The sequence below is a fragment of the Zingiber officinale genome, chromosome 1B (assembly GCF_018446385.1).
Source record: "Zingiber officinale cultivar Zhangliang chromosome 1B, Zo_v1.1, whole genome shotgun sequence".
In the NCBI taxonomy this organism is placed as follows: Eukaryota; Viridiplantae; Streptophyta; class Magnoliopsida; order Zingiberales; family Zingiberaceae; genus Zingiber; species Zingiber officinale.
Window position 1 is genome coordinate 3,660,856 of NC_055986.1, and position 25,670 is coordinate 3,686,525.

At 38.6% G+C, this 25,670-nt stretch overlaps 1 protein-coding gene across 1 annotated transcript; it reads right to left on the minus strand.

Moving 5' to 3' along the window:
• Nucleotides 1-20,984: 20,984 nt before the first annotated feature.
• Nucleotides 20,985-24,868, minus strand: LOC122047261 (putative receptor-like protein kinase At3g47110). The gene is made up of 2 exons (XM_042608427.1): nt 21,636-24,868; nt 20,985-21,544 (listed from the first exon to the last, which is right to left on the minus strand). Exons 1-2 carry the CDS (start codon nt 24,823-24,825, stop codon nt 21,153-21,155), a joined length of 3,582 nt encoding a protein of 1,193 aa, XP_042464361.1. The 5' UTR covers nt 24,826-24,868; the 3' UTR covers nt 20,985-21,152.
• Nucleotides 24,869-25,670: the final 802 nt, after the last annotated feature.

A 25,670-nucleotide genomic window follows, 5' to 3' on the forward strand; every position in this document is an offset into this window, starting at 1 on the left:
AGGAAAACCAGTAGATCCAAAGGTAGCTTACTCTACCTAACTGCAAGTCGACCCGATATATTATTTGCAGTAGGTATGTGCGCAAGATACCAATCTTGTGCAAAAGAGTTGGACCTAACATATGTTAAAAGGATACTTAGGTACATTAAAGGTACCCTAAATGTAGGACTTTGGTACCCTAGAACTTGCACCTTTGACCTTTTTGGCTATTCTGATTCAGACTATGCCAGGTGTAAACTAGATAGAAAAAGCACAAGTGGTAGCTGCCAAATTCTATGCCAGTGCCTAGTAAGTTGGTCAAGCAGAAAGCAACACTGTGCTGCTCTATCCACTACTGAAGCTGAATACATAGCCCTAGGAGAGTGTGCTTCTCAACTCTTGTGAAGCGCAGGAAGTTGAGCGGTCAAATATATATATATAATCGGGACAGAGGTCCAGTCAAATATCATTAAATATTAATACCATTGTAGAAAAATCACTGGGGCCCATCAGGGCCTAGAAGCCTTGAAAAGTCTATCATGGGATAATAGTCAATAACCCATCAACCCAATAGCGCTTTTAACACCATGTGTAACTGTTGTTAGGAAATCACTAGAATATACTTTGTGCAGCTTGTACAGTGTATGGGTGCAATCGACCTTGGTTTGATAAGGTACGATCATGGTTTTGATGTATGTGTCAAAGAATTTAAGTTAGATTTTTATATATATTTGATATGTGTGCTTGAGTCATGCAGCAATTGGTGAACCACACATTAGAAACTTGGTGCGACCAAGTTTGGTAAGTGAATCCTATGGCTTGGGTACTTGAGATCGGTCAAGGATGGTGCATCCTGTTGGAGTGTATACTGAAATCCTAAGCTTTGTAAACATTCATTATGAATAAAAAATCACATTTGGTCAAATTGTCTACATTTGTCTGTAGTAGTTCATTTAATTTATATTGTAGATAACATAGTATGTGGTGTCACATGCAGAAGATGATGTTATCATTACCTTATAAATTATAAACAGTAGCTCACGACCAAAATGGAAAGGAACAAACCATTAGAAGGTCGTAGTGTAATTAGGTATTAGTTTATCTTGACTATATAATTACACTAGTACACTCAGAGTGTATTGAGTAGGACCATTTGAGGTCGTTTCTTTTATACTGACTTTATAAAGGAACAAAGACCTCGGTTATTATGGAAGTGTGTGTTCTTAATCCTAATATAATAACAAGCACATATATTTGATATTTATTTCTTTAATTTATCAATGGGTGAGATTTAGTTCGATGAATCAATAAGCCCGATAAGTTGGGAAATGATATCACTTATAGTGTGTGTTGTTGATTATAGAAGGAAACTGTGTCCTAGAGATACTAGGTTGATAATGTCCCCAAGAGGAGCTCATAAGGATTGTCATGTTAAACCCTGCAGGTGGACTTAGTCCGACATGACAATAAGGTTGAGTGGTACTACTCTTGGACTTATATATTAATTAAATGAGTTGTCAGTAACTCACTTAATTAGTGGACATTCGATATCTTAAACACAGGGAGACTAATACACTCATAATAAGAAGGAGTCCAAAAATATAATTTGGGATTGGTGCGGTAGTTCAATAATAGTTCTCTAGTGGAATGAATTATTATTGATAAAATTAAGTTGTGTGTTCGGGGCGAACACGGGATGCTTAATTTTATCGGGAGACCAAAACCAATTCCTCCTCTCGGTCCCTATCGTAGCCTCTTATTTATAGAGTACTATACCCACCTATACCCACCTTCAATACCCACCAATAGGAGGCCGGCCAAGCTAGCTTGGGAACCAAGCTAGGGTCGGCCTAGGTATAAATTGGGGTGGCCGGCCCTAGCTTGAACCCAAGCTAGTGGGGGTCGGCCAAATTAAATTAAAAATGAATTTTAATTTTAATTTTTATTATGTGGAAGAAATAATTTATTAAAGAGAATTAAAATTAAAATATCTCTCTTGTAAAAGATCTACAAAAGATTAAAGAAAGAGATTAGATCTCTTTCCTTATTTGTAGATTGGTGAGATATTTTATTTTCTCTTTAAAATTATTCACATGTTGATAAAATTAAAATTATAGAAATTTCCTTTTATCAACCATGAAGAGATTTTTAAAGAGAAATTTTAATTTTAAAATTTCCGGAAACAAATTAGGAAGTTTTAATTGTTGATTAAAACTTGTCTAATTTACCTCTTTTGATGTGGCCGGCCATTAGAGATTAATTGGGAAAATTTTATTTTATTTTTCTCAATTAAATCATGTCAAGGGAATTAAGGAAATTTTATTGTAATTAAATTTCCTAATTTGCCTAGGCCAAGGAATATAAAAGAAGGGGTGAGGGTGCCTTCATGAGACACAACCTCTATTATTTTCTCTCCCTCTTTTATTCCTTGGAGTGGCCGGCCATCCTCTTCCTCTCTCCCTCTTTGTGGTGGCCGAAACTCTCAAAGGCTTGGAGCTCTTGTGGCGGCCGGATACTACTTGGAGAAGAAGAAGAAGAAGAAGGAGACAAAGCTAGCATCTCTTAGAGCTTGGTTGGTGTTTTGTTCTTCATCCTTGGTTAAGCTTTTTGTGGCCGAACCTAGCTAGGAGGAGAAGAAGGTGGTTGGTGGTTTCTCATCTCGGAAGATCGTTGCCCGCACAACGTCCGAGGTTAGAAGAGGAATACGGTAGAAGATCAAGAGGTTTTTCTACAAGGTATAACTAGTAATTTTTCTTTCCGCATCATACTAGTTATTTTTGGAAATAATACCAAATACAAGAGGCTTACGTTCTAGAATTTCGAATATATTTTTCGATGTTGTGTTCTTTTATTTTTTTCTTTTCCTTGTGATTTGATTGTTCTTTTCGGTTAACCTAAAGTTATTTTAGGAAATTAAATATTAGCTTTCTATAAAAGGTTTTGTCTAGTCGGTGGTGGTTGCTCCCATATCCAAGAAGGTCATGTGCCTCGCCATGTCAGTACTGGGAACCGATTATGGAAATTAATATTTAATGGAATTAATAACTTAAGGTGATTTGGGTCGAACGTGTTAAGTTCCGCAGGAGATCCAAGTCAAAACCTAAAAGAACAAATAGATTAAGTTTTGGATCAAACGTGTTAAGTTCCGCAGGCGATCCAAAATTTAATTTAAAAGAACACATGGTAGCTAGGAAAAGGTTCAGACCTTTGTACAAAATTTTAGTATAGTGGAACCTCTAGGCTTTCCAAGTAGCAACCAACACATCCGAGGGACCATCGGATAAAGAGAAAGGAGTAGACCGAGGGAAGCAAACTTCAAGGCAATGTGAAGGATGACATGGAGAGGAGCCACAGACTCAAGTGCATCTAAGGGACGAAGGCCGAGGAAGAGGGTTTTAAGGGCGACCCTAGAGAGGATCAGTGTGAGTGAATGTTAGGTATCAGTCGATTGGTACTGAGGCCAGTTAATTGGTCCAAATTCATGAGAGCATAGAATGATTCTGTGCCCAACGGTTGTCAAGACCATTCGACTAGTAATGCCACCAGTCGATTGATAGAAAGCCGTTGGTAGAATCTCAAATTCTGCGGAGTATCGTTGGCTATGTCTAACAGCTACACTAGTCGACTGATGTATGGACTAGTCAACTGGTGTAGGAAATGAGTTGATCAATCATTTGACTCTATTTGAAGGAGCTTTGAGGATGAAGGAGTTTACTGATACATGTTGAAAAACTCCTAAGTTATCCCTCAAGCTTCCAAGTTTTTCTCTTCCTCCGAAACCGAAGTTTCATCTTGTAAAGAGGAAGAGAGCTTTTGTGAGAGGTTGTACTCCACCGAGGAGTAAGCTCTAGCTAGAGATTGCCAAGGAGTAATCTACCGGTGGATTGAGGGTTCGTCCACCTCAAGAACATGGCGTAGAGAAAGAGCAAGTTATATATCTTCGAACCACGTAGATCGATGTGTAGAGTTTGTATTTCCTTTCTTAGCTTTTTAGTATTTGTATTTCCGCTACGCACTAATCATCTTATAGAAAGAAAGTTCAATTTGGGATGGCGCGCTATTCAACTTCTCTTCTAGTCGGCCACAAAACCTCAACAGAGTGGAAGCTTTCATAGATCCATACGTAGAATTAGTTGGTACAATTGGAAAAAGACAACAAATTGTTATTAGGGTTGGCTTTATTTTAGTAATATATCTCGTTATTTGTGTTGAGAGAGACAACATTATATATATTTGGGATTCCTTCTTCCCACGTGGGTAAGCTCTCCCATTGCTCCCTACTATTTGTCATCACTGTTCCTATAATACCATTGTCGAACCTCCCCATTTGACTTGGAGTGACTGCGCTAGGGACACCTCCCTGGCCTGTCTATCGATGTTTTCCTCTTCCTTTGTTCTCTTTGATGTGGCAGACCGCTCGCAGCATTGAACTCCCTCCCAAGATCTTCTTACGGTCAACAGATGAGTTATCTCATCAGATATCCATCTTTATCGACTACATATAAGAACATACATCAAGATCTCATATTAAAAATGAGTTAGTAAAATAGATAATTTAATCATTCATATTTTCAGCACTCTAATAAGTTTTAGAACTAAAATAGGGTTGAATGATTAAAAAAAATTCAACGGTATATTGAAATATAAACATTTCACTCATATTACCATTTTAGAAGAGTTTGTGTTTGATTTTTCAGCCAGTTGAGCATTAAAACATTTTTATATAAATTTAGAAAATTATCAAGAGTTTTAAATAATAATAAGATATATCAAAAGCTAATCTAGCCTTTTTTAAAAAAAGACTCTACTTTGGCATCCATTAAATTTGGATCAAACTAAACGGTATTTTAAGAAGGAAAAGGTTCCATTATTAAACACCCTCTCCTTATAATGATTTTGGATTTTATATCCTAATTTTAAAGTTATAATGGGTATCTTTATTAATTTACTTATAACGCAGTCTTTCTTCTTTTTTTTTAATTAATTATCATAAAATCATTAAAAATATTATGGAAAATGATATAAAGACAGAATATCCATAAACACACCCCTGATTTAGTTAGGGATAATGTAATTAAATTTGTAATATAATAAAATTTATAATGTAATATAATTAGTATTACATTAAATAAAAGAATTATATATTATGCATATAATCTTGATTACAGGAGTGATTATATTCTTGTATATTATTTTTTTTATAAAGAATATAATTTTTCTTATTATATATTGATAATAATATCCTGCGATCTTTGTCGGCGACGGACGATGATGGCCGATTGATTTAGGAAATGGACAAAAAGTATTTTTAATTAGTATATTGAATCTTAGGGTTATAATATAATTCAGATTAGATACCATTAGTCTTGTAATTTAAATTATAAAAATTTATTATTTTTTATAATTTAAATTAGGTTTAAAATTATACTAATTAATTTGATAATATAATCCTAATGACATTATAATCCCGATTACCCCCTATAGTACCAACCACAACTAAAATGTAAAATAGTGATTCGTGTCCCAAATTTATAAAGTTTTCCAAAAGAAAATTATAAGGAGAGAATATTTTCCCCAATTAATATTGAATTTAGTGCTAGATTTTGTTTCCAAATTACTAGTGTTTATTTATATGACAAGAAATTAAGTGTATAGTATGTATATAAAGGCTCAAGAACGTGCATTCTCTCTCAGTGGAAGCTAATTAGCAAGATACGTACAAATTAAATAAAAATGGCTTCTTCTTCGTTCTCGTTTTTTCAGATCTTGTCAGCAACCACCACCCTTCTTTTGTTGCTGGAAGCCCACCAGGCAAGCAGCTGCTTCTCCGCCATATTTAGCTTCGGCGACTCGCTGCAGGACACTGGCAACGCCGCGCACATGTTCGTCAACAGTGCCCTCTCCAATCCGCCGTATGGAACCACCTACTTCCACAAGGCCACAGGTCGCTACTGCGACGGCAGAATCATCCTAGATTTCATCGGTTGGTCAATTAATGATGCAGCGCGATTTGGATCACATGAATCTTATATATTAATTAATTAATTAATTACTGTTTCTTCCTTGCATATACATATATATAGACTTTGATTGGACTAGGCGCGAAAACCTTTGTCGTCCCTGGTAACCTACCGATCGGTTGCATCCCCGCATGGCTAGGGCAGTATCGCAGTGACAAGCCAAGCGACTACGACAGGAATGGCTGCCTTATATGGATGAACAATTTCTCCGAGTACCATAACAGCCACTTGCAAACCGAGCTAGACAGACTTAAAGGACAATTTCCCAGTGTCACCATCGCCTATGCAGATTACCTCAACTCTGGCATCAGGATGTTCTCCAACCAAGCCCAATTCGGTATATATACTATACACACACATTAATTATGCATTAGACTTGTTAATTAATTCCTTGAATTTTAATTACTTTTTAAGTAAATTTAAAATATCAATTTAATGAATGATCGTGTTTGTAATATTGTGGCGTTGGTGTAGGTATCACTGTGCCATTTACTGCTTGCTGTGGAGGAAATGGGTATCCGTGCAACGCGACTGGACCGGTGTGTCCTAATCCACTAAACCATGCCTCTTGGGAGGGATTTCACCCGACGGAGGCGACATACCATGCCATTTCGGATGGCATCATCAGAGGACCATACGCCATCCCTTTCTTGTCGCAAAAATGCTAACTCGTCTAGCTTCGTAATTATAATTTATAATAATAATTGAATGTTCGGTCACGTACTTTCATTGCCATTAATAAAATAAATGTCGTCAGTTCAATTCCTTCAGATATGTAATTGAAGGGATGAGATTATAAACAGCTGAATTAATCGAAGGGATCGATATGTTATTGTCATCCACTTAATTGATCATGTATCTTTATAACTGTCCACTTTGGTTTCGGTATCAAGGTAATTAAAATGGACGATAACAAATGATTGATACATTCCTCAAGAATCGAAATGAGTAACCTTACGCTATCATTTTGCTCCATTACTCTCCTAGAATTGAACATGGAGGGAAAAAGATTCAGCTTCTCGTCTCTTGGATATACTCAGCCTGTCGATTTGCTTCTCGTACCATCATTCTCCTCTGCTACGTCTTCTGCTCGACTTCTTATGCTCCTAAGATCCTGCATACTTATACATCAAACATAAACAAAACCTAACTTAACTCGGTTGACCACATCAAAACTACCACGGGATTCCTACACTCTCCTCCTTTTTGATGTGCATCATCCTAAGTTAAGTTAGGGTTAAAACAAAATATAATATAATATATAAATGGAGAAAATTGCAATGATACTAATTATTTTACAAATTAGTGCTGAAAAATAAATTTTTAATTATTCCAACTTCCTCTTAACTTATACCTATTTCTCTCACTTTGATTACATCAAAAAATTAGGAAAAAAATAAAATAAATAGTTAGAAAATTTTTTAAAAAAAATCTAGGGGAATATTATAAGAATTACCAGTAGGTTAATATTTATTAGAAATAAATTTTTAAAAATATACTATTTTTATTAATTAATCTTTTGTTTTGACAAAAATAATTTAAAAATTACTTTTCTATTTCAAAAAATCCTGAAAATATTTTTCAAACTTTAACAGATTAAGCTAGATAAGTATAACAATTTATATAGAAAGAGAACCTAACTTAATTCGATTGACAACATCAAAACTGTTGGAGCAATCTATAGGTGCCCAAGATTTTGATGTTTGTGCAAAGGTTTAAGTTAGATTTATTGTTGTATTTGATATTCATTGTAAGTGTGCATGATACAAGTACAATAAGAAAAGTTCAAGTGTGATCTTGACAAAGGAGGAAAGTCCAAGGGCGAGTCTTGGCGGTGTAAGTCCAAACATGTTGTCTTGACAACATAAGTCTAAGTGTGACTTGGCAATGGATGAAGTTTCAGAGGCGCGACCTCTTGGTAAAAGAAGTCCCGACAATAATGATAAGGCTGATGGAAGCTCCAGAAGGCAAGGTGTGAAGGATGGGAAGATATCTGAGGGGCGTACGACTGATGGAGGAGGTTAGAAGGTTAGGTTTAGGTTGTGTGGGTAAGGACGAGTACATGAGAGATTGTTCTCAGGGTAAAATGCTAGGATTAGAATTTTACTAAGTAGTGTTGTAGCAGTTACTGTAGCAATCAACTGATATTTTTATCAGTCGACCAATAGCGAACATAATGCCTCTGTTCGCTCAACCCATGTGGATTAGTCGACTGATGTTTTCATTAGTCGACTGGTATCAAGTCGTTGGCCTGTAGTATTTCTGGTAACACGTGCTCAACATTTGAGGAGGAGAAAGAAAATGAGGAGGTATCATCCACATCTTTAAGGGAGGAAGAAGTGGAACCATCTACATCTTCAAGTGAAGAGGAAGAAGAGCAATCTAAGGAAGAGGAGATCTTAGAAGCTCAACCCTCTACCTCAACTACCGAGAAGAGAATAAAGGACCACATCAAATTCTTTTAAGTGTGGTAAGATGAGACACTACAAGAGTAGGTGTCCTTCACTCAAAAAGGTAAAGGAGGAATCCCTAAACCCGGTAAAGTTGCTTTAAGAACTAACGTGGGTTGTAGGGATGCAGTCAAGGAGAAGAAGCACATTAGGTGTTTCACATATGGTGAGTGGGGGCACTACCACATGAAGTACCCAAGGAGAGGAGAACTCAAGAAATTGACGTACTTACAGAAATGGGAAAAGAAAAGGAGCTCAAGTCAAGTAGGAGTTTCAAAGGTAAAAGGGAAGGCAACCCCTATTTTGAAGTTTAATCCGAGTTCAAATTCCTTCATGCTTGTTTGGAATATTGAAAATTATGTACCCATGCATAATTATGGATTTAGGTAAAATGATAGGAATAGGGTTATCATGGTAGATAACTCAAGAAAATCATGTAAGGTTAGACCTAACAAGAAACAATCTACCTTGTCTAAGGGGAGGAAGGTGGTTGATAACCTAGGTATTAATCCCAAGAAGGGGAAACATATGCCTAGGAAAGGTAGGTCTAGGAATGTCCATGATGGACATGTTGATTCTAGGGTTAAAAATCTAGAATTGGAAAATCAAGATTTAAAGGAAAAGTTTGATAGGTTAGAGAAAGTCTTAGATAGGTTCATTATTGGACCTAGAGGACTTGACATGTGTTTGGGTGGTTAAAGACCCAAAAATGTCAAATTGGGTCCCTCTAAAATCAAAAGGAGGTCAAGTGCTAAGGTGGTACATGACATTGGTATGGAAGGAGTGACCAAGGAGAAGGGAGAATCGTCCAAGGCTAATAAGAAGAAATATGCTAGGGTTGCATATATTTATGGCAAGGATGAGGTGTCCAAGATTAAAGACAAGAAGAAGTAAACTAAGGACAATGTGTCCAAGGTTAAGAAGAAGACACCTATGATGCACCATGTGGGTATGGCCATATTGGATGAGTCATCTAGGGAGGTGACTAAGATTAAGAGCCCTAAGGTTAGGAGCTCAAAGAGCCTTTGGGACCCATGGTAGATGAACCATCAAATGTATAGTACCAAGTGGTTAGGAGACGGATTAAAGTCTCTAACCTTGTTGATTGATACAATTGGGATGGTATCATGCATGAAAATATGAATTGGGTTCATATTGTATGAAAATTAATTTTTGATGTATAGATGTCATATAAACTAATGCTAGAGATGCATTATGGTTTAGTATGGGCAGAAACTTCAAGAGGAAGTCAAAACTAGGACTTCAAGAGTGGCAGTCGGGTAGTGTTATAGCCTTCTTGATGTGCCATTTTAGAGAAAAACTTCGTACACAAAAAGATAAGAAACTTTGTTCCATGACTTGGTCTTGGATTAGTAGTGTGGATTAAAAAAAATATGCGAACTGGAGTGGTGTTTCACCAGCTACGAGCAAAGATTTCGATTATGATTAAAACAGACCGAAAGGCGGTAATTATACCGATTTTGATCGACTTCGGAAAAATAAAAAAAAAATACCACGAAAAACTGCTTAAATGGTGGTTTCACCAATTCGAAGCGATCTCGCTCTGATACCAATTGTTGGATCGAAAGCGCTAGAGGAGGAGGTGAATAGCGCTCATGGCTATTTCATTCGTTTAAAGCAATCGAGTAATACGCAGCGAAATAAAAGAACTGACATATTGATTTTACTTGGTTTGGAACCTGTGGCGACTCCTACTCCAAGGCTCACGCTCGTTGAGTATTTACTTTGGGCAATCACTATAAGCTCAGAAATTTACAATTTGAAATACAAGTAAAGCAGTTGTTGGTGCGGTTAGCACTAACGGTCTAACTCAAGTTTTGATAAATGACAAAATAGATTAAGTTAGTTTCATTGTTATCTAACACTCTGACCGAGTGTGCAGGAGAAGCCCAGATAGGTTGACGGGCTGACCTGATGTCTGGCACGAAGACCAGCTAGGTCGACGGGCCGACCGGATAGCTGGCACGAAGTCTAAACAGGTCGATGGGATGATCGGACGTTTGGCACGAAGTCCAGCTAGGTCGACGGGCTAACCGGATAGCTGGCACGAAGTCCAGACGAGTCGAAAGGCTAACTAGACGTCTGGCAAGTAAGTGGAGGTAAGTCACTGGAGGGGAGTGACTGTGAAGACACATTCCCGGGAAGGGAACATTAGGCATCGATCCGACTTAGACCCATTTCGGATATCTAAGTCGAGATCGTGACTAGATTCCGGTCTCGAGGAGACGGAATCTAACTAATACTTTGCTAGTTAATTATAACTGTGCTAACACTATGTTTTGCAGGATAATATTTTTTGCATTTTACCTTGGACTAACTCTTTCGTACAGGAGAAGGACTTTCTGGAGAAGAGTGGTCCGGGTGCCCGGGAGGGATCTGGGCGCCCGGAATGCAAGTTTAATCCATAACGTCACTTCGCCACGTGGAGCACCCTAGTTGGCTCAGCTACGTCATATTCAAGGCACCCGAAAGGATTCAGGCACAACCTCCTATATAAGGAGGGTAAAGGCTGGAGCTAAAGAACAACAATAAAACAACTCACGATCAGCTCTTCTGTGCTTCTGCGACGTTGCGAAGGCTCTCCGACAAAGCTCTATTTTTTTGTCTTATTTTCTATTTGTCGGTATTTTCTTTCTAGCATTTCTGTACCTAACTTTTTGTAATCAAATATTCAAACTGCTAGTAGATTGCCCAACGAAATCACTCAACGAGTGTGGGCCTTGGAGTAGGAGTCGACAAAGGCTTCGAACCAATTAAAAAATGACTCTTGTTAGCATTGCTTTATTATTTTGCCTTTACTTTTTCACTGTGCGCTCTACGTTTTTTTTTTGTATCACTATTCACCCCCCCTAGCGAAACTCATCGATCCAACAAGTGGTATCAAAGCAGGTACCACTCTGATTTGGTGCAACCACCAATCAAACAGGGGGTGAAACTCATTGTTTTTCTTTTTCTTCGGTTTTTAATTTTTTCGTCATATTCCAAACTGGTATTGTTACCTTTTTGGAATCTTTTTCGTCTCAATTAATCTGAATTGGTGCAACACTAATTTAGTTTTTTTTGTCTCCTTGTATTTTATTCTGCACTATTAATCCAAGACCTAGTTTTGGGACCTTTTGTCAATTTTTTCTTGTGTGCAGATTAAAATGTCCCAACTCGAAGGCTTCAGAACAGTACGCCCTCCCCTATTCAACGGGGATGATTTTCCGTACTGGAAGAAGCGGATGGAGGTCTACCTGAAGACCGATTTCGACCAATGGTTCAGCGTCACCAAAGGCTACAAGGTGTCGGTCGACAACTCCGGAATTCCACTAGACCCAGAACAGTGGACTACGGGCATGAAGAAAAAGGTGTCAACAGACTTCAAAGCACTCAACACACTACAATGCGGACTGACGAAGGAAGAGCTGAACCGGGTAGGACCGCATCAAAACACCAAGGAGTTATGGGACAAGTTGATCGAACTACACGAAGGGACAAGCGACGCCAAGGTAACGTAACGCGACCTTCTTTTAAATAGATTATTTAACATTAAAATGCAGGAAGGAGAAACGGCAAGTCAGCTTTACGTGAGGATCAAAGATATCCTCAACGGACTCCACGCGATAGGCCATCAAATAGAAAATCGTGATCTTATTAGGTATGTGTTAAACGCTTTTCCGCGTAATAATTTGTGGGCATCTATCGTGGATGCCTACAAAATTTTCAAAAATTTATCCAAATTAAAGTTAGATGAATTATTTTGTGAATTAGAATTACACGAACAAACTAACGCCGGGACCGAGAAAGGTATTGCCTTATTTACAGGTTCCTCCAAGGAAAGAACAAAGACCAAGCCTGAGGTTGAAGATGAGTCTGACCAGGATTCTGAAGACGAAGAGTACCTGGTGAACCTGGTAAAAAAGATATTCACCAGGAGGAAGAAGAGCTTCAGCAAGAAGGACCTGCAAAAGATCAACTCCCTAAACGAACCAAGGAATGTGACCTTCTTCGGATGCAACAAGAAGGGTCACTACAAGAACGAATGCCCGAGGTTGAAGAGCGACAAGACGAAGACATCCAAGAAGAAAGCTCTCAAAGCAACCTGGGATGACTCCTCATCAGAAGAATCAGAGGTCGAAGACCAGAAGCACCAGAGTCACCTCGCATTGATGGCCCTCGAAGCAGAATCGGAGGACGAATCGGAAGACGGGTCCGAACCCGAATCGAGTCACGAGTCCGTACTCATTTCTGAAGGTCCCGAAGAGGTAAACTTTAATTTGAATAGAAAGTTTTTTAAAATTATTACATGTTTAAATAATAAATTAATTACATTAGAAAAAGAAAACAAATTGTTCCTTGAAGAGAATCAAAATCTCAAGGAGCAAATCACAAATTCAAATCCAACTCAAGACCTAACACTTGAGGAGGAAAATTTATCACTAAAATTAGAAATTAATAAATTAAAAGATATCTTAGAAAAATTTACAACAAGATCTAAGAATTTAGATCTAATCTTAAATAATCAAAAAGTAATTTACAACAAAACCGGACTTGGCTACAAGTCAAGTTCAAATAAAACATTTAAATCATTAATAACACAACACAAACAATCAAGTAAAGCTTGAATTCTGAAAGCGTGCTTAACCACACAAGCAGGACTTAACCAATACTACATACTTAAAGAAAAAATATACTATGTAAAATTGAATACACCAAATCAAAAACCAAAATACAAACCTAGACCAACAAATTCAAAATCTAAATACTTTAAAACCCATCAAAACTTAGAATATCATCAAGTCAATTATAATTATAAAAGTAACAGACATAAACCAAGAATTAAAAATTAAAAATTTAAAAATAAAGGCCAATAATTCGGGGGGGGGGGGCTCCAGAATAGCTGGCACCTCCAAAAATAATCTACCCAACAGGGTAACCAAAACTAACCTACCCGGTAGGATAATTAGGACTAGTTAGAAAGGGACCAAGTTTAACTTGACCTATGGTACTGGTGAAGTTTTGGATGATAGTACGTTAGGGAAGCTTAGTCTATGCATGTCTAGGAAGATATGGCTTCGACCTGGTACATTTGGCTAAGTGGAACTAACCGAAGCTATCCTTTATGGATCCTAACCAGTTAGACTAAGGTTTTGTATTAAGTTCAGTGGATAGGACTATTTGGAAAACCTCGAATGCATGGTTACTCTAATGATGTCCAAGTGACTCACCATAACCCAGAAGTTTATCCAGAGAATGTCTATCTATTGAGCCCAAAGCTAAACCTGAATCTAATACAAAGTTAAACCAAACCCTAAAACTGAACCAAAATTCATCTCATAAAATTATAGGATTCCCTGATTGAAAACGTAGATTGGGTGACATGACTAAGTACTCAATTAATAAAATTAAATTAAACTTAAATTATTTAAATAAAATTAAATTAAAATTAAATTAATTAAATAAAACTAAAAAAAATTAAATTATATTAACTAATTAAAATTAAATTAAATTTAAATTTAATTAATTAATTAAAATAAAATTAAAATTAAAATAATTAAATTAAATTAAATTACAATTATCTTAAATTAAGTTAAAAAACTTTAAAAAGATTTTTAACTTTAAAAAATTCTTTTAAAAACTTTAAAATATTCTTTTAAAAATTCTTTAAAAAACTTTAAAAATTCTTTTTAAAATTTTTTAAAAACTTTAAAAAATTCTTTTAAAAAACTTTAAAAATTATTTTAAAAATTCTTTAAAATCTTTTAAAAAAATATTTTAAAAATTCTTTAAAAACTTTAAAAAATTGTTTTAAAAATTCTTTAAAATCTTTTAAAAAAATTATTTTAAAAATTCTTTAAAAAACTTTAAAAATTATTTTAAAAAATTCTTTAAAAACTTTAAAAAATTCTTTAAAAAACTTTAAAAATTCTTTTAAAAAATCTTTAAAAACTTTAAAAAATCCTTTTAAAAATTTTGAAAAAATTATTTTAAAAATTCTTTTAAAACTTTCAAAAAATCTTTTAAAAATTCTTTAAAAGCTTTAAAAATTCTTTTAAAAACTTTAAAAATCATTTTAAAAAAATCCTTTAAAAACTTTAAAAATCATTTTAAAAATTATTTTAAAAACTTTAAAAATCATTTTAAAAATTTCTTTAAAAATGGTAGAAATCATTTTTAAAAATTCCTTTAAAAACTTTAAAAATCATTTTAAAAATTCTTTTAAAAACTTTAAAAATTATTTTAAAAACTCTTTTAAAAAACTGGAAAAAATTATTTTAAAATTTTTTTAAAAAACTTTAAAAATTATTTCAAAAATTCTTTTAAAATAGGGGACTCCGGGCACCTCGCCCCACTATACTCCGGGCGCCCGAACCCCTCGATTGGGGGGGGGGGCCTCCTCTCGCACCACACATATTCATCTCTTGTAAAGGTTTTCTTTGAGCCTCAATGAGAGAGGAAGTGTTAATTAAAATTTTTCCTCGTTTCTTCGGTCATTATGCGGTCGCGAGTCAACTGAGGTCGTCATTTCTAAAAATATTATTCACGATGCCTCGGTAAATTTCTTTTTCCCCCTTAAGTATTCTTTAAATATTTCACTTATTTTTTATGTTTAGTATAGTTTTTTTTATAATGTAGAAAATATTCTAGATCTGGTGCTGGACCCTCTACTACTAGTGTTGACCCTAGGTTCCCTACTGATGAACTTAGGATTAGGTTTGAGTCTACCATCTATATGCCTATTAGGAGTAGGTGCTTAGATAGACAGTTTTTCTTACGTTCCTGTATTCCAGCTGTAGAGGTCATTAACTACTATAACTTATAGAACCTTGTTTACTGTACATGTTTAGTAAACATAAGTTTATGTGCTGAATTTTATAACAACTTAGTTAGGGTGGATGATCTTACTTATACTACTAGGGTAGCTAGTACGGATATCACGTTATCTCCTACCATTATCCAGGACTTTTTAGAGTTACGACCATCTACGTGCCCTTTTCAGTGTTACCCTCCTAGGGATCTACCATTTGATGATCCTTACTCGCACGTTACTCTGGATACGATTTACTCGTATTTTTTAGGGGGGAGCGAGTACCCACTGTGACGATGTTTAGGTCAGTATCCCTTCGAGTTCAGACCATTATCCACTCAGTTGGAGTCACCACCAATGCTCGACTTCATATGTTGTACTGTCATATTTTGACGGCATATTTCGCCTTCCTACGTATTGACGTCACCCGAGGCGATATCCGAGCCTTAACTGAGTTTGACGTCTTAGGACCTAGGAACTTCTCTCTAGGAGGTGTCTATATAGATGATGAGGGTGTCCTATCTTAGCGAAGGGGGGCACAGCACCAGCCAGACCCAGATGCCCCGGAGGAGGCAGAGCAGGATGAGTTTATAGTCGCACTATTCGGTGAGGACGCTCCAACCCTTGTACCACCTCCAGGTTGAGCACCTCGTCCCGTTCCTCGCACTCTAGGCGATCAAGTTGCCGGACTCGAGCTATCCATGACGAGTCTCTGTCAAGAGGTGAGACAGGAGATCTCTGACTTGCGATGAGAGGTGCGACAGGAGGTCTCCGACTTGCGACGAGACGTGAGACATGAGATCTCTGACCTTCTACGTGATCTATCCAGCTCCCGAGAGGATGACCGGACCCATCACACTAAGCTGATCGAGATGTTACGTTCCTTGGGATCCGGACCACCCCCCTCCTCATCTCGATAGACTTCATCATCCCTATGTATATTTTATTATGATCATTGTACTTTGACCTTGACATTGACTTATGCTATTCTGGGTTACTCCGACTTAGGTACATCTCGACTCTGACAATGATTTATCCTGATGTGTTTAATATACTAGGATACTAAAATTGTAAAAATTATTTTCAAAAATAGTATTTTTAAATTCTAGGATAAAATCTTTATTTCTTATGTAAAATCTTCCGTTTCTAGAATTTTAACTCAGTTTTAGCCTTAGACTAGAACAATTCCTTAGAAAGCATGTTCCCTTAGGGCTAGTACTTGAGCATCTCACCAACACCCTAGGATTCCCTTGTTTGTGATTGCCAAACATAGAAAGGGGTGAGATGCATAGGCAAATTGCCTAGACTTAAGATGCTTATTTCAGTACATCGACATAAGTCTGGACGTTAAATAACAAACAGACATTAATCAGGTTAAGTCATTCAGTTGAGTCAAACACTAATTACAATTAGACTTAACTTGACTAATCAAGCGAAAGATGTTATCCTCTAATAGTCAGTAAGTAGCTAACTGATTAGATAGATTTTGTAATGTCAGGTTCAGGGGGAGGATTAATTATTTTTATGCCTATTTTGAAATTAATTTTTGAAAAATATCTCTTTTTAAATCAGTTTAACACTAACTAAGTGTTTTAAAGTTTTTTTTGGATTTTTCAAACTTAGTTTTGAAAGTTAGACTTACTTAATTTAATTGTTTAAACTTAGATTTAAAAATTAGTTTTATTTTCAAACTTTAAACTTTTCAAATTTAATTTTGAAAATTATACTTTTTAAACTTAGTTTTGAAATTTAGACCTTCCGAACTTAGGTTTAAAAAGTTAGTTTTGAAAAATAAATTTTATTTGGGTTTGTAACTTAGACTCCTTATTTTGAAAATTATATTCTACTTGGGTTTAAAAACATATTCTTGGAGATTTATTTTAAAAATTGAAAGTTACAAACTTAGGTTTGAAAACAAAATTCACTTAGTTGGATTTAGTTTTGAAAACTTGATTTGAAAATTAGATTTAGCCCTAATAATCTCTTTGTAAAAATGCTGTATTTGAAAATTACGTTTTCAATTTTTTCAAAAAATTAAAGTTAAAATTACAAATTTTAAAGTTAACTATTTTTAAGTCATTTTTTAAAGTTAACTGTTTTTTTTTTTGAAAACATATCTTTCTATATTTCTAGCTTAAACTCCCCCAAGCTAATCTGACTTACATTTCTAGACTTCTTTGCATTTTTTTTTAATTTGTTCTATGTTCATTTTTTATGAATGCCAAAGAAGGAGGGTTAGGTGGTTTAAGTTAGTTAAACAACAAAATTTAAAACAAAGCTAATTTGACAACCTTATAAATGCTTTTTTTTTCTTGCATATTTTTCACTAACCAGGTTGTCATTGCATCAAAAAGGAGGAGATTGTTGGTGCGGTTAGCACTAATGGTCTAACTCAAGTTTTGCTGAAAGATAAAATAAGTTAAGTTAGTTTCATTGTTATTTAACACTCTGACCGAGTGTGTAGGAGAAGCCCAGACAGGTCGACGGACTGACCTGATGTCTGGTACGAAGGCCAGCTAGGTCGACGGGTCGACAGGATAGTTGGCACGAAGTCCAAACGAGTTGATGGGCTAACCGGACATTTGGCACGAAGTCCAGCTAGGTCGACGGGTTGACCGGATAGATGGCACTAAGTCCAGACGGGTCGAAGGGTTGACCGGACGTCTGGCAGGTAAGTGGAGGTAAGTCACTGGAGGGGAGGGGAGTGACTGTGAGGACGCGTTCCCAGAAAAGGAACATTAGGCGTCGATTCAACTTAGACCATTTCGGATATCTAAGTCGAAATCGTGACTAGATTCCGGTCTCGAGGAGATGAAATCTAACTAATACTTTACTTGTTAATTATAACTGTGCTAACACTATGTTTTGTAGGATAATATTATTTGCATTTTGCCTCGAACTAACTCTTTCGTACAGGAGATGGACTTTTTGGAGAAGAGTGGTCCGAGCGCCCGGAAGGGATCCGAGCGCCCGGAATGCAAGTTTTATCCACAACTTCACTTCGCCATGTGGAGCACCCTGGTTGGTTCGGCTACGTCATATTCAAGGCGCCCGAAAGGATCCACGCGCCCCGAACCTCCTATATAAGGAGGGTAAAGGCTGGAGCTAAAGAATAACAACGAAACAACTCATGATCTGCTCTTCTGTGCTTTTGCGACGTTGCAAAGGCTCTCCAACAAAGCTCTGTTTTTCTGTCTTATTTTCTATTTGTCGGTATTTTCTTTCTAGCATTTCTATACCTAACTTTTTGTAATCAAATATTCGAACTGCTAGTAGATTGCCCAACGAAAGTACTTAACGAGTACATGCCTTGGAATAGGAGTCGACAAAGGCTCCGAACCAAGTAAAAAATGACTCTTATTAGCATTGCTTTATTATTTTGCCTTTACTTTTTCGCTGTGCGCTCTACGTTTTTTTTTGTATCGTTATTCATCCCCCATCTAGCGAAACTCATCGATCCAACAACAGTAATGAAATTATACCGACAACGGAAAACACAGAATTTTAAAGCTTCGGGTCGTCGGTGTCTTGTTACAGCTTTATCGGATCATCCTTTAAGCAGCATACGGAAGAATGGTTGTGAGTTCTTGTTGTATGCTTGCTGTTGCTTGAACTTTCCTTATAAAGCCTATGGAGGGCGCCTCCAACACCATGGAGGGTGCCCTCATCCCTGCTGAATCCGCAGCGATGATAAGCTTTGACTCCTTCTCCGCTTATCTGCCTGAGGGCGCCTCCAACCGCATGGAGGGTGCCATCCACTAGCGTCCAGGGGACCCTCAGCTCCATGGAGGGCGCCCTCTTCCCAGCGTCCAGGGCGCCTCCAGCTCCATGGAGGGTGCCCTCTACCCTGCTGCGTGGAGGTGTTCGGCTAGTGCACCCGAGGCGCCTCCAAGCTCCATGGAGGGTGCCTCGGGTACTGTTCATCCGAGGCTTTACATCCTTTTTGCTCCCTACAAGATATGTTAGTCCAAAATACAATATATATCCTTCAAAACAGAGTTAGGCATAATAAAATAAGGCTAAGATAAATATTTGACAGTCATTGAACTGTCCGGTTCTGACTTCGGATTTCTAGCCGGAAACCCTAGGTTGAACTGATGTCTACTGTTCCCTCATCGGGGAACGCATCCTCACCTACTCTACTCAGGAGAATATATCTGTTGCCAGACCGGTTCTCCAGACCTACTGGACTTTTGCTCAGCGCGCGAGGCTCTGGGACTTTTCGTTGGACGTCCGCTCCATAACCCGTCCAGTCTTTCACCTGGTTCGCGACACCAGGACTTTCCACCTAGAGTCCCCGACTCTAGGACTTTTGTCCAAAGCCCTCGACCCGCCAAGACTTTCCACCTATGGTTACCACCCCTAGGGTTTTCTACCTGCCTAACCGCAGCTAGGACTTTTGTCTAAGTACACTTAGGACTTTCCTGCAAACTTATTCAAACACGTTAGATAACAAATAACCTTAACTTTAAACCCTTTGTCATTATCAAAACTTAGGTTTGATCGTCGGATGCTTCCCGCACCAACACAAACACTCTCAAATTGATATGAAACAAGCTCCTATATATTTGGCTAGTTTGTTGATTATATCTATACCTTCAAACCTCAATTTGATTTAATATATTAAGATCAATAATTTTTTAAACATGAATTAGATTTTTTGAACACATTTGTGTTTAAAAAATCATTGCTCTTAATATATTAGATCAAATTGACATGTGAGGGCATAGATATAATTATGAGAACTAGACGAATACATAGAAATTAGTTTTATGTCAAGTTTTCATTTTGGACAAAATTGGTTGATAGATCAAACGATTTTGGATTAACATGAAATTAATTCTTATATGTTCGTCTAGTTATATTCATGTTCTCAAACGTTAATTTGACTCAATATATTGATAGTAGTGATATTTTGAACACAAATTAGATTTTTCGAACGCATTCTTATTCAAAAAATCAACGCTCTTAATATATTGAGTCAAATTAATATTTGAGAGTATAAATATAATCAAAGTAACTAGTCAAACATATAACAACTTATTTTATATCAATCTTAGATTATTTTATCTATCAGTCGATTTTGTTACTTTACGCGATTTGATATTTTAAAGTTTCTTTACATAATTTTAAAACTTTACTTACGCGGTAAAATAAAAAAGCCGTAGAAACTTTATTGAAGGAGAGTATTGAAATATTTTAATATTTTTATTATATTTTAAAAAGAGTTTTAAAAATATATATAATAGTGTATATTGTTTTATTATTTAAAAAAAAACTAAAATAATTTTTAGATAAATCTATTTTATTTTATTAGAAAACTTTGTTAAAAAAATAAATTGTGTGATGAGATCTGTTTATTATGAAAAGTCAGTCATGTCAATGTAAAAAAAAGTGGGGATTATATGAGAATTAATTATTTAAAAGATAATATAATTTTAATTTTCAATTGCCCTAAGAAATTTTATCAACACGTTGTGGAAAAAAAAGTGTGAGATCGGTAGACAATGATTACTTCCACGGTTAATATTATTTTATTTTTTATTTTTTTTTTTTGCCTCTTGACCGGTGGACTTGACTTTGGACCTACGTTTTGTTGGACTATTTCAGTTGGACCTTAATTATGTTGGACTATGACAGTTTTTTTCCACTAAAAGAGTTGAGAATTTTTATAAAGTTTATAAAACATTCATGCAAGAAAAAGAATTCGTTAACAATTAGACAAAATATTAAGATCGATCTTCTTTTTGGTATTTCATATTATATAATACATGATTATTTAAAAATATTCTTTGCAATGACTACTCCTCCTCTTTGTTTTATTTGATCTTATTCCATATTTAGATACTTATAAGGGCAACTGAAGACACTTATAATCCATGTTCTAAGCAATCACATGTCGGTCACGAGCAACAGATTCTTGATATTTTCCATTCTCGTCACTGCATCTGCCATGGTGATCCGCTCCCGCGGCGACTCCTTAGCACAGCAAAGACCAACCATGAGCACCGACTCCAAGCACTGCTTTATCCTTCCACTCGCCTGGTTTCCAACCACGAAGTTGAACGTCACTTCTTCACCCCCTTCACAGAGCATCGCCGGATCCGCCACGCCTCCGGTGACGTCAACTCCGGCGGCGAGCTTTCTCTCTACATACTTATGCAGTGTAAAGCCGTCCTTGAACTCCTCGTCCGTCGGCCGCCTCCCGGTGAACAACTCCAGCAGTAGTATCCCGTAGCTGTATACATCTGCCTGCGTTGATATCAGCCCGCCCATCCCGTACTCTGCAAATACCAAAAAGGAAAAAAAAATCCAAATTTTAACATTTGGAGAAATTGATCTGCCAAATTGTATACTGTTTGGAGCGTACATCACCTGGAGCCATGTAGCCGATGGAACCTTTAATGGCGGCGGAAGAAGATTGGTAAACCTTGGTGTTATTCGTGAGAAACCTAGCGATGCCGAAATCCCCCACGCGAGCGGTCATGTTGGCGTCGAGAAGCACGTTGCTGGGCTTCAAGTCGCAGTGGATAATCGGCGTGTCGTAGTGGTTGTGGAGATAGTTCAAGGCCGCGCCGACGTCGATCGCGACGTTGAGCCGCTGGACGAGGCCGAATCTCCTGTCGCCGTGGAACTTCTTGTCGCTCGGCTCGGGGTGCAACCAGTTCTCCAAGCTCCCGTTCGGCATGAACTCGAACAGAATAGCTCTGAATTCGTTGCCCATGGAGTCGATGCTGACGCAGGTGGTGAGGATCTTGACGAGGTTCCGGTGGCGGATGTTGCGCAGCACTTCGCACTCCGCCATGAAGGCCTTGAAGGCGCCGCGGTGCTCGAGGTCGAGCACCTTGACCGCGATTTTCTCGTCGCAGAGGAAGCCTCTGTAAACCGACCCGCAGCTTCCGAAGCCGATCAAGTTCTCTTGGGAGAAGTCCTCGGTGGCCTTCAGCAAATCCGTGTAAGACACTTTTGTGTGAACTTGATCAAGTGTCCGATCCCTAGGGACCATGGAATTTCCGTTTATCCTCCGACGTTGTCCCACCACGTAGAACGCAATAAAGAGAGCAATACACAAGAACAGAGCAGACACCGGCAGCGCTATTGCGAGAGCGAGCTGCCAATTCTTGTTGGATTTGTGTGTTGGGCAGGAAGGCAGATGCAAACTTGTGATGCCGCCGCAGATTCCTCTATTTCCCTCGACGTCAAACTTGCTAGAATTAAGGAATACTCCTTGACTTGGCACCTCACCGGAGAAGGAATTGTAGGAAAGGTTGAGATTCTCCATGTCCTGGTAATTTCCGAGGAATTCTGGAATTGGACCGGACAGGTTATTGTGCGAGAGGTCCAAGTCTATGAGGCCCTTCAAGTCGGCGAGCGAGCGAGGAACGGTCCCTTCGAAAAAGTTCCTGCTCAAATTGAGATATTCCAGAACTTGGCATTCTCCAATTGTGCTCGGAATGCGTCCGGAAAGGCTGTTGTTGTAGAAGGATAAGTACTGAAGGTTGCGCAAATTGCCGACCTCCTGCGGTAGCGGCCCGCTCAGGTAGTTGTTGGACATGTCGACGAAGTTCGACAGTGCTTCGATGCTTAGAACCTCAAGCGGAATTGAGCCGGTGAGCTGGTTGTTAGATAGGTTCAAAATGTTTAGATCCTGGCACTTCCCTAGCTCCGTCGGTATCGTGCCGGTCAAGAAATTGCCGTTGAGGAAGAGCTCGTTGAGCCGAATCAAGTCACCGAGCGTCGGTGGGATGGCGCCAGTGAACTTGTTGTCGTACAAGATCAATGATTCCAAATTGATAAGCTCACCAAGGAAACCAGGGATGGGGCCGGTGAACTGGTTCTCGTTCAGACCCAGCGTCACCAGGTTAGTGAACCTCCTGAACGTGGCCGGAATGTTTCCGGAGATGCGGTTCCGGCCGAGGGTGAGGCTATTGAGCCTGCGGGAGAGGTTGGCAAAGGAAGCTGGGAGCTCGCCGGCGAGTTGGTTCTCCATGAGGTTGAGGTCCTCCAGGTGCGTGCAGTTCGCCAGGGAGGCGATGAAGTCCCAATCTTCAGGGGCGGCGGCAACGAGCTGATTTTGACCGAGGGAGAGCTTCGTCAAATTAAGCAATTTGCTTCCCAGACTTCGCGGTATCTTCCCGCTGAAATTGTTGCTGTTGATGTCGAGTTCCTCGAGAAGCACGGCGTTATTCAGAGACGCCGGAATCGGGCCCTCGAGTTGGTTGTAGGCCAAACCGAGCACCCGCAGGTATGGCAAAGTGTCGCCAATGTCATCCGGCAGCGTCCCCTTTAAGTTGTTGAAGGCCATGCTCAAAGTATCCAAGTTACTGATTCCGAAGAGGGACTGGGGAATGTTGCCGCTGAGGTTGTTGGTCGCCACCTGCAAGAACACGAGCATCTGGAGATTTCCTAAATCCTCCGGTAGTCTGCCTTCGAGGTGGTTGTTAGCCAAGTCTAGGATTTGGAGCGAAGACAGGTTGGTGATGGAGGGAGGGATTGTCCCGGTAAGGCCGTTGGTGGAGAGGCTGATGTAGGTGAGATTTACCAGTCCACCGATCGAATCGGGGATACCTCCAGTGAGATTGTTGTTGCTGAGGGCGAGGACCTCAAGGTGGAGCATTCTTTCCAGTTGGTGTATTTCCCCGGAAAGTGCGTTGGTTGAGAGGTCAAGGTACAGGAGACTCGTCAGATTTCTCATCGCCGCCGGGATGGCTCCGGTGAGTTGGTTGTTGGCGAGGCACAGCATGCGGACGGAATAGAGGTTCGCGAACGACGTCGGGATTCCGCCGTTGAGCTGGTTGTAAGAGAGGTCGAGATAGGAAACGTATAAGAGGCCGCCGAGGGATGAAGGGATCTCGCCGGTGAGTTTGTTGTAAGAGAGGTCGAGGTAGGAAACGTTTAAGAGGCCGCCAAGAGATGAAGGGATCTCGCCGGTGAGCGTGTTGTATGAGAGATCGAGTGTTCTGAGAGAAGCAATCCTCCCCAGCGACAGGGGAATCCCTCCTGTGAGACGATTACCGGCGAGGCTGAGCAGGAGTAGATTGGGATGGCGATTGGAGCCAAACTGGGCGGGGATGGCCCCGGAGAGGGAATTGTTGGTAAGGTCGAGGACGGTAAGGTTGACGCAGAGATCGAGGGTCGCCGGCAGGGTACCGTTCAATTCGTTGTAGCTCAAGTCGAGTTGGCTCAACCCGGCCAACCGGCCTAGCTCCGGTGGGATTTCACCGTACATGGTGTTGTTGAAGAGGAGCAAAGAGGAGAGGTAGGTGAGGTTAGCGACGGCAGGGGAGATGACGCCTTTGACGCCGACGGAGTTGAGGTTGAGGGAGGAGACGCGGCCTGGGTGGGCGGCGTCAGCGCATGCGACGCCCGGCCAGCGGCAGAAGTCCAGCGTGGCGTTCCACGGCCGGAGGAAGCCGCGGGGGTCATGGGATATGGCAGCGCGGAATTCGAGCAGGGCGGCGCGGTCTGCTTCCGGTCTGGTTGCGTCGGTGGCGGAGTGGCAAATGGGGAGGGAATGTGAGAGGAGACAGAGAAATAAGAAAGGAAGGATCGGCATGAGCTCCATGCGCACAGTACTGAATGCAAAGAAGAATTCAATCGATGAGCTGCCAAGTGAGTGTCAAGGCGACGAATTATATAGAAAGCTGAGTAAGAAATTTTGCATGGTGGAAGACTAGTAGAAAGCAAGATGTTGAGTCTGAGAGAAGTTGACTCTGAATTCTAAGTGGGGACTTGAACGGGTTTGCCGCGCACTTCACTCTATAACCTTTCTTTTCATTAATAATTTAAATTTCTTATAATTCAAAAAGATATAATTATAAAATACATAAAATACTATATTAATTTTTTTTGTGTATTATAAATTAAATTTTCAATTTTGGTCTCCAAAATGATAGAGGCTGATGAGACAGGAGTAGTGTGTAATCCATACGACAAGTTAATGCACTGGGCTGCGACCGAGTCAATTCAAGTAAACTCAAGTCAAACGATGAGTCTAAACACCACAAATTAAATTGAACAAAAGTCCTTGGTCTAAAGAATTATTCTCCACTAAGAAGAAGTGGAACTTGAGTTGGGCCTGCATTACGTCTTTACATTTGGTCCCCAATTAATATTTTTTTTATTCCAACCACTCAAATCCCTATTCGACTTTATCCATTTTAATCCTTACTATTAAAGTTTTTAAATTGGAAAGGGACCGTTTCTAAAATATTTCACAAGTTTTCCTCAAAAACAGTAGAAAATTATAGCAACTATCTCATATCTGATACACTCTCGTAGCAAATGTGTTATAGTCATTATAATACATTTTTGAAGAAATTTTTATTAAATTTGACTAACTTTGATTAAGTTGATAGAATAATAATTTTGATCAAATTAATTAAACAATATTAAAATAATTTATTATTT